Raw genomic sequence first — 9,680 nt, 5'->3', positions numbered from 1 at the left:
TGAGAGCTTTAGAACTTTAAGGCTTCAAGGTTTTTTTTTGGATGTGTGGGGAGTATTCTCTTCCATTTTGGGAGTAGAGAAATGTATTTGTGAATTGGTGTTTTGGTGGGGAGTATTTTCTTCCATTTTGGGAGTAGAGAAATGTATTGGTGAATTGGTATTCCTTCCTCTTGATGGAGAAGCCTATTTATAGGTTTTGAGAGTGAATCACCACCATCCATTTTTTTGGTGAAGTGAGTGGATGTTGTAGGTGAAGTAAGTGTGTGAGGTTGGTGAAGTAAATGGAGTTGGTGGGTGAAGTAAGTGGATGTTGTAGGTGAAGTAAATGGAGTTGGTAGGTGAAGTAAGTGTGTGAGGTTGGTGAAGTAAATGGAGTTGGTGGGTGAAGTAAGTGGATGTTGTAGGTGAAGTAAATGAAGTTGGTAGGTGAAGTAAGTGTGTGAGGTTGGTGAAGTAAATGGAGTTGGTAGGTGAAGTAAAAGTGTGAGGTTGGTGAAGTAAATCGAAGTTGTAGGTGAAATGAGTGTGTGATGTTGGTGAAATAAATAAATGTTGTAATTTTAATACCTTGGTTAACATTTATTTCACTGAAATTTCGATGTCTACAAGTACATGATGAAAATTGATCACACAATATACAATGAATGAACACAAATAGTACATCATTCATCGTACATTGTGCCAATTGGACTTTTGACCATTTAAAAGGCAATTGTGTCCTCTTTTGCTTTTCAGCCCAATTTTGTTTGGTTAAATCCGACGGGGCAAAAGGGTGAAAGGACAAAAATTTAAATTACGGTTTCGTCCTCTCCAAGTTAAGACAACTGGCACTGGGAGTCTGCCAGTCTGTACGGCACACTCTCACGCTCTCACACTCCCTCTATGAATGATTAATTCTGTCACCAAAAAAATCAAAAAAGCAGAAAACCAACCGGGCCGCCTCCCCTTTTTGTTTCCCATCCCTCGAATTTTCCCGATAAATATCTCACTTTCTCGCTGGAAATTCGAAAGTAGAAACCCTAGCATTCTCCGATTACTGCCGGAAAATTGAAATTGGGCGCCAAATTCTTCCGCGTTGCTAACGTTTGCGGAAATTTGGGTTGCAAAACTAAAATGGCGAAGACTCCTCCGCCAGCGAAGAGGAAATCCGAGAGATTTGAGATGAAGAAGTCGACGCAGAGCCCGCTGCGGCGGTCGTCGAGGGCGAAGAACCACTCGTCGACTTCGTCTGGTTCGAAATTGTCTGACGGTAAAAGCTCGGCGTCGTCGTTAATGGAGCTGCGGAATAGGGAAGTAGGGAAGAGCCAGAAGCAGAATGTAGTGGGAAAGAAGATACTGGATTATAAAAGTTACAAGGCAATGTTTCTGAAAAATGGAAAGAAGGATAATGCAGCAGGTAACTGGCCGGTTTCTCTCGTTTCTAGTTTTGGCCCTAATTGTGATTTTCTTATAATAATGTATCTGTTTTTATTGTTATTTGTGGTTGTTTTGCAGTAAATGAAAGCAAAGGCAATTGCGAAAAGGTATTATCATGCGCTAAGTTGTGATTTTGTCTGCTTTTAGATTAACCCAAATGATTTTCATCAACCATTGAATTGGTTTAGTTTTGTGATAGGCTGTTGGTGTGTAGTTGAAGGGACAAAATTTGCTTACCGGCTTTAGTTTTGTGGTAGTCTGTTGGTGTGTAGTTGGAGGGACGGAATTTGCTTACCGGCCTTTTTCGTGTTTGTTGTACTTAAATTTTTTTGTTGTTTTCATTATGAAACTTTTGTTAGTTGTTGAAGGTGTTGTGTAGCGGAAAGCGGGAAAGTCAGCCTAAGGATGAAGAGCAACACCTTAGGTTTCAGAAAAAGGTGGTGGAGGGAGAGTACAAACAGTGGACATCTTGTTCCGGTTTGTCTCAGGGGAAACGGAAAAGGGAACAACAGCTTGATGTGTTGTCAGCGATACAGCAAGTTGAAAGTGGTAAAGTTGTGAAAAAGCGCAGGACAGTTGTAAATAGAAATGATGATTCACCCCATCTAAAACCAGGATCAGAGGGAAAATCAAGTCCTGGATGTAAGAAAGGTAAATGGCTGATGTTGTAAAGTAATTTCATTTTTTCATGGTTTTTATTTTCCCAAGAGTTATGGCTTAGTGGAATGTTAGGGTTAGGTTGTCGATTTCTGAGTTACCACTTTTTGCTTCTGAAAGCATCTCTAATATTGCAGGAGCTTCTGTAACTCCAGCAGATATTGTGCCTGATTCTTCTACCAGGACAACTGGTTGTGAAAATACAGTAACGGATGAAAATTGTGCCTCTACTTCTCATAATGTGGATAAAAATGGATTAGAAAAACCGGAGAGTAACCTGTTTGAATCTGAGGAGAGAAGAAAATTGTGTGATGGCCAGAAGAGTCTCCATCTGCTTTTGAAGCCACGGATGTCAAAATTATGTGAAATCCTACAACTTTCTGTATGAATTTGATTTTCTCTATTCTGACATTTACTTTCTATTTGTGTTCTTCTGTGTGGCTTTTCTTTACTCAATATTCCATTAACTTCTCAGTAAAATACAGTTCTCCATTCCATTAACTTCTCAGTAAAATGCAGGAAGATCTGAAGGATACGGTCAGAATGCTTCTTGAATATGTAATGAGTAATCACAGAGTAGATACAAAACCAGCAACAATACTGCAGGCATTTCAGATATCTCTGGTTAGAATTGTCTTCATCCTTCATGCACTTGTGTTTCAGTCTTTTGGCCTTTTTTTTGGGTGCTCTTAAGCAAAGTGCAATTCTTTTTGTTATTGGCATGCTGAACTGGAAATTTCTTAGATGCATGCTTTCTTTTATGTTACTTGCTGCAACACTCATATTTCATTCTGGTATTGATTTTTACTGATATGGTCATGAAAGATCCTGTATGGTTGGATTTTGCTCTGTCTTCCTGGTTTCCCTTACTCTGATGTGTTTTCACTGAAGATAAAATAGCAATGCTTTGATTTTGGCTTAAAATAACTGTGATAAATGATAGCATTAAAATCCATCATGTCTATAGTTTTGTTGCAAAATTGGTTGCATCTGCATGGTAAACGCTCAACCCTTAATTTTTTATTGTCTTTGGCTTCTGCATGCATGTTTGTGTTCAAAATGCCACTTTAACTATTTTTTTTCTTTTCTTAACTGACTTATTGATATCTATAAATCCAGTGTTGGGCTGCAGCTTCATTTCTCAAGCAAAAAGTCAACCACAAAGAATCACTTTTGCTTGCAAAGCAGCACCTTAACTTTACTTGCACAAAGGACGAGGCATACTCTTTTTATTCAATGCTGCAGTGTTTGAAGACAACCTTTTTACTACATACAGGGACTTTTAAGGATGCAGAGTCTCTAAAGTTCGCTAAGTTATCAGGTAAAGGTGCTCTGAAGCACCATTTAAATGCAAAGGGTACACAATCAACGATTTCTAACTTGCAGAAGGTCCAATCAGAGGTCAAAGACTTGACTGTGAATCCAGAATATGTAGCACACAAAGATGTTTCAAAAAGTATCAAAGGAATTCGTAAAAAGTTCAAGAAGAAGATGACAAAACTTACTGAGAAGCATAAAAAAGAGAAAATTGAGTTTTGGAAAAATTACGAGGAAGAAAAGGGGTGTCTAGAAAGAGAGAACAAAACAGAGTTGGCCGTTATTCAATCTTGTTTCCAGATTAATACTTCAATGAGATCAGATAAGCTCAAGAAGTTGGAAAAGGAAATTGAAGAACATCAACAACGTGTGGACATAGATCTTGAGCGTCTTGAGGCACTGCAGCAGGAAGCATTGTATAAGTTGATGGATAAGCAGAAACAATTGTTACAGAAAGTGGGATCCTGGGCACGGCTCAAAATGCCAAATAGATCATCTTCAAATAAACCTGAGCCTGAGTTGGAATGCTCACAGACAAGTGAACAAATTAGAGTTAACAAAGATCTGGATGATTTTGCCTCTCTAAGAGAGCATGATCTTGATAAGATTGTGCCGAGCATGACAAGGGGAGTGATAGGACTGTCTGGAACTCCAGAAGGGAATTCTGATGAAGCTGTAGCATGTAGTGGTCCCATTAGAAAAGTGACGACTCCAACAGGATTGCACAAGACTGTCAGTTCAAGTAATGGTTTGCATAAAGTTGTTTCTACAAGCCCACCTTCATCTGAAGAACAAATCCATGCAGTGACGGTAACCAGTTCAGATAAAGTGGTCGATTTGGGATGGTGTGAGACTGTCAGTTCAAATGATGTCTTGAAGGATTTAGCCTTTGTCAATCCACCTTCATCTGAACAACAAATCCCTGAAAAAGCCTCAAAACATGGGATTGTTAATTCAAGTAATGGTTTGCATAATCTTGAGTCTCTGAGCTCTCCTTCATCTGAAGAACGAACCCGCGTAGTGACAGTAACCGTGCCACCTAAAGATGTAGAGCTGGGTGTCCTTGAGCCTGTCAGTTTGAATGATGGTCTACAGAACCTTGTGTCAGTGGATCTACGTTCATCTGAAGAACAAATCTATGAAAACATAACAGAACATGAGTCTGTTAGTTTAAGTCCTGATTTGCAATATGTTGTGTCTATGAGCCCACCTTCATCTGAAGAAGAATTCCGGGCAGTGACAGTAAATATTCCTGATAAAGCGGTTGGTTCAGAAGTTCTTGAGACTGTCTCTCCAAGGGATGACCTGGGGAATCTTGTCTCTGTGGGTCCAGCTTCATCTGAAGGACAAACCCCTGAAAAAACCACAAAACATGATACTGTCATTTCAAGTCATGGTTTGCATAATCTTGAGTCTCTGGATTCACCTTCATTTGTTGAACAAAACCCTGAAATTCCACAGAAAAGGAGAACAGTGAATTGAACGCTGTGGCATCTGATTGTGCAACTAGGGTCAACCAACAGAATGGAGTGGATATTGCAGCAAATGAAATCTCTTCTGGGAAAAATACCCTGGTAAACTCACCAGCAGTGGAGCTTGTGACAGCCGTTGTGGATGCCTGTTCAGTGGCACTACATCAGGTATAAAATTGTTAGATATTCTCACTGTACGCTATTCACCTTGTTTTGATCATTATTCTCTTGCTGCAAAATGACATTGTGCTTTGTATGGGAACATTGTCTGCACTACTTTTTTATACTATCCAGAGAATTATGAGGTTAAATCTCTGAGATTTATATGGGTTTTGTAAATCTATACAAAAGAACTTTGTTCATTATTCTGTGAGTTTTGTCTTGGTTTTTATGAGGACATGGTATTCAAGCTTGTTAATAAAGTTGATTCTAATAAATGAAATAAAGACAAAAAAGAGTAAGTGGTTTGGCTTTTACTGACACATTTGTAACCTGTCCAGGCACACCAAGACAAAGGTACTCTGTTAGCCACATTGAGAGAAGTTCAATGTGGAGATGCACAAGCTAGAGAAATGCAGAATACTGCCCAACCAGTTGAAATTCCAGTATCCCAATCAGTTGCAACAGTAGCATATGTTCATTCTGATCTTGCTGTGGACAATGAGCCTGTGGTACAAGTGCCACAGCCACCATACTCTAATACACCTGATTGTAATCCTCTTGAGTTATCTTCAGTTGGTGGAATAGAAATTCAGCCAAGTATTGAAGATCATGCCATTGACCAAACTGCTCAGGGTTCATATGAAAATGCTACGAACTTACTTGATCTTTCAGATCAAACTTTTTTGCAGCCTCTGACATTGCATCGGTCTGTTAATATCCCTACTAGTGGATTTGGACAGCTTTTGCCAGACACATGGGCTACATCTGCTACTTATGCATTTAATACTCATCCTATACATGCTGCACCTCATATGGCATATGGGATGCCTCTGACCTCATCCTCTGACCCTCTTCAGTACGAGTTAGAAAGATTGAACAAAGAGACAGACCAAAACCATAAGTCTCATGAAGATATGGTCGGTTTCGAAGTTATTATCTTTTTGTAATTTTTTTTTCCCTATTAAACAAAATATTTTTCTGAAAGACCTTTTTTTTTTTTTTTTTTTTTAACAGAAGCAGCGCCTGAAATCTGATTGTGAAAAGGAGATAGAGGAGGCTACTACTGAAATTCGTCGCAAGTATGAAATTAGATTACTGGAGACTGAAGCTGAATTTCACAGTAAAAAGAAAGAACAGGATGCAATCCGTGACCAGGTTATAAGGAATAAGATTCTCTCCTGGGCTTTCTGTAAATACATGGATCTTATTAGGGCATCGAGTGCATCTGGAGTGCAGAAAGGTTTGAAATTTCTGCATCATACCTTTTGAGTTGTTATTTATTTTCTCTCTTTCATTTTTTTCATATACCAGAGGTGTGGTTTGGATGGTATTTTTCTCGTGGAAGACCAAGAATCATCATTGGGCGTTTCTTTAGCTTTTTGTTTCATTTTGCAAATTACATAATACATTAGCTTCGTCTAATTATAAAGTGTGTAGGTTTTATGTAAATCTGCAAAGTGTTCAGAAAAAGTTATCGTTAGACTTGCATAGGCAAATAGGAGAAGGGGATGGTAAGTAGAAGGTATATGACTACCAACAGTGTTCGTACAGGCTACTGCTAAACCTAATAGAATGCTAACCACCCCCTTTAGGCTTTATTTTTGGAATCTGAATTTTAATTATAGCTTTAAGTGGAATTTGAAATATAGGTAATCTGAACCTCTTGCATGTTATAAATTTTAAACATGTACATGTCTTGATCCGCTTGTATGCCATGAAGGATCATGCAGTCCATGAATCAATACACGCTTTATTCTATATATCAATTACTTTTCTGCATTGCTCTTATGCTCCTCGCCTTTATTCCCCTGGCAGATGGCAATTCCAATTTCGTCCAGCAGCTGCACCAGCTCTCTATGCAGCAAAATGCACAAAGAAGTTCTACAGTTGCCGGTTCATCTTTGGCAAGCCCTCCTGCAGCTAGCCTGGCGACTTCAATTGCACTCACACGCAGCCTCCAGGCAACCCCACCTGCACCTGCACCTGCACCTGCACCTGCAACCAATCCGCATTGTACAGTTCCACCTACACAGACTCTTCCATTTTTGCCTGCTCAATATCCCAGCATTCCAGCAAGACCGCCTCACATTGGTTCCTTCGCTTCCACTGGAATCCCCCGAGGTGGAGGTGATATTCGTGCCCCAGCTCCACATCTCCAACCTTTTAGACCCTCAACATCCATGTCAAATTGGCAGTCACATAGCAACTCTCCTGCAATGTCCCAGTCACTTCCTCATGTGCCACGACTTCCAACCCCCACACAACAATCTCTTCCTTATAATAGGGCTCACCATCCTGAAACTGCAGGAGGATTGTCCGGTCTTCGTTGTAATATATCCGCGTTGGAGTTACTAATGAACAGCCAATCTGGTGCTAACCCACCTGGTATTTTTCCCTCATTGCCGAATTTGGGTTTAAACCGTGACCAATTGCACCTTTCGAGTCCTGCTCCTACCATCGGAAATTGTTTCAACCAAGTACATACTGCTGGACGCACAGATGTAGTTTGTTTATCGGACGATGACTAATCAGTTACAGGATACAGGTTCCCGGTTCTAATTAACGTAGTTTCACCATGTGTCCTTGTTGCTACTGGGCATGGCGCGAGGCTGCGACATGGTATTAGCACAGCTAGAAGTTCTAACAGTTACCTAGCTGCTAGGAGTTTGTATATGCACATTATCAAATGCCTTCTGATCTAATGAATGTAGTTTAAAATATAAATTATGTAGTTTGTACTCTTATCTTTTGCCTGAGCTTCGACGCGTTCCAGTTGGTTTGTCAAAAATTATACTTGGTGGCCAAATTGAACATGGTGGTGGCTAAATTGTAGGCTATTAGGCCATCTTCAGTTTTGCTATGGAAGTAGGCTATCAACGCCGCCGGAGGCACCTAGGGCGGTCGCCGGTCGCTTAAAAGAGATGTATCAATTGCCAACCGTCTCATGGCTTTTAAATTCGCTTGTATTATACACGTTTGTATGTTTTGGTCTAAAATATTTTTGTAAATGTCTCAATGATTTGTTAAATTTCACGTTTTTTTTAAAGTTCAATGTATAATACACTACCTATGTATATTTCACATTTAATATTTTCTTAATAATATACATATCATTCACGTATTTCAAAATAAAAATAAATAAATTTAAAATTTAAAAATTGGCCGCGTATTTTTTTAGTAAAGTGACATTTTTTTATTTATGTATTTACTCATTTCATATTTTACTAAGAAAGAGTTCTATGTGTTTATTCATCACTAATTGCAGTATCCTCTTATCATTATTAATTTTTTCTTTTAGAACTTTTTTATTTTTTTGTCAAGCCAACGTTGTCATGCAAGGGCTCAACACTTTTTCATCACTGTTGTAAAGGGTCACTTGCTTCTTTTAGAAGTTTAGGATCACATGTGTTTCCATACTTATTTATGAAAAGAAAAGTTATTCTCTATCATTATCTAGAAGTTAAAGAATTTTTAGAAAATAATAATTCACCAAATACCCGAACGATAAAATATTTACTAAAAAAAACAATTTTTGTAACTGATACACTTCGGCATGAAATGTTTACATTTGGCGGGTGTACGTTTTATTCAGCATAAATACATTTTCATTTGACGTTTAATACGTTTTATTTGACGTTGGTACGTTTTCATTTGGCCTGTGTATGTTTTACTCAACATAAATACATTTTCATTTGATATTGGTACGTTTCATTTGACGTTGGTACGTGTCATTTGGCGTTGTACATTTTATTCAATATAAATATGCTTTCATTTGACGTTGGTACGTGTTCTTTTGGCATGAGTACGTTTTCATTGGCATGGGTATATTTCTTTTGGAAATATAAGTTTTAATGGGTTAGTTTAGTGTTAAAAAGATTAAAATAACCCAAATGACAACAACTACTAGGTCGGAAAAATGAATTTTAGATAGTTTATTAAAATTCTTAGAAATCAGGTGTACTCAATTAAGATTTTTAAAGAAGTTTATAACATTTTAAGTGTATTCAATTAAGAATTGATTTTAAAAATCTTTTAAAACCAAACCAAACCAAACCAAATGGTTTGGTTTCATTTCGGTTTTAGCCTCAAAATCGCACCGAACCAAACCGCAAAAACTTGCGGTTTTGATTTTAGTTTCACTCAAAACCGCACCAAACCAAACCATGCCCACCCCTAATACATAGGTTCCAAAAGTATCTACTTGATTAATTAAATGACTTTAGTTGGGATTATATGTTTGCAATTTTACTGTTTATTTTTTTTTTTCAATTGAATTGCATAATATATAATATTTGTAATATTGTATTGCCATTAAGAATGCAGGTACAGTGAACTTGAAGTCCATACTTTTAATTTGACCCACAATTTTGGAAAAGTGTCATAGAAACCAAAAGTTTTCTAACATTCACCACAAATGTTGAAACCCAAAGTTCTCTATAATTAATCCGTTTAGACCAAATCATGTCTTAGAACCCGGATGTTCTAACTTTGATGCTTATCCATGTTTATTTCTCATAACACAAATCACAATCTTGTTCTCTCCATTCAGTGGATTGTCGAACTGTAACAAGTTTGATTCCATTGATTTGGATATTTCGGACATAAACTACTTATGTGGGTACAAGACGTGAAGCTCTACTTGACTATCAAGAAGTT

General features: G+C 38.0%; 1 protein-coding gene across 1 annotated transcript; it reads left to right on the top strand.

The window, feature by feature from the left end:
- Positions 1-888: 888 nt before the first annotated feature.
- LOC103947677 (helicase protein MOM1) lies at positions 889-7,755 on the top strand. Its single transcript, XM_009358607.3, is given in 10 exon segments — positions 889-1,396; positions 1,495-1,523; positions 1,776-2,067; positions 2,211-2,455; positions 2,593-2,697; positions 3,193-4,870; positions 4,873-5,030; positions 5,363-5,941; positions 6,039-6,264; positions 6,840-7,755. Coding segments are annotated over 10 exon segments (4,308 nt in total). The 5' UTR covers positions 889-1,113; the 3' UTR covers positions 7,553-7,755.
- Positions 7,756-9,680: the final 1,925 nt, after the last annotated feature.

This window comes from the organism of the source record quoted next, unplaced genomic scaffold (genome assembly GCF_019419815.1).
Source record: "Pyrus x bretschneideri cultivar Hongxiangsu unplaced genomic scaffold, Pyrus_bretschneideri_v1 Contig29, whole genome shotgun sequence".
Taxonomy (NCBI): domain Eukaryota; kingdom Viridiplantae; phylum Streptophyta; class Magnoliopsida; order Rosales; family Rosaceae; genus Pyrus; species Pyrus x bretschneideri.
Note: the sequence above shows the minus strand (reverse complement) of the source record. Positions and strands in the feature narration are given on the sequence as shown.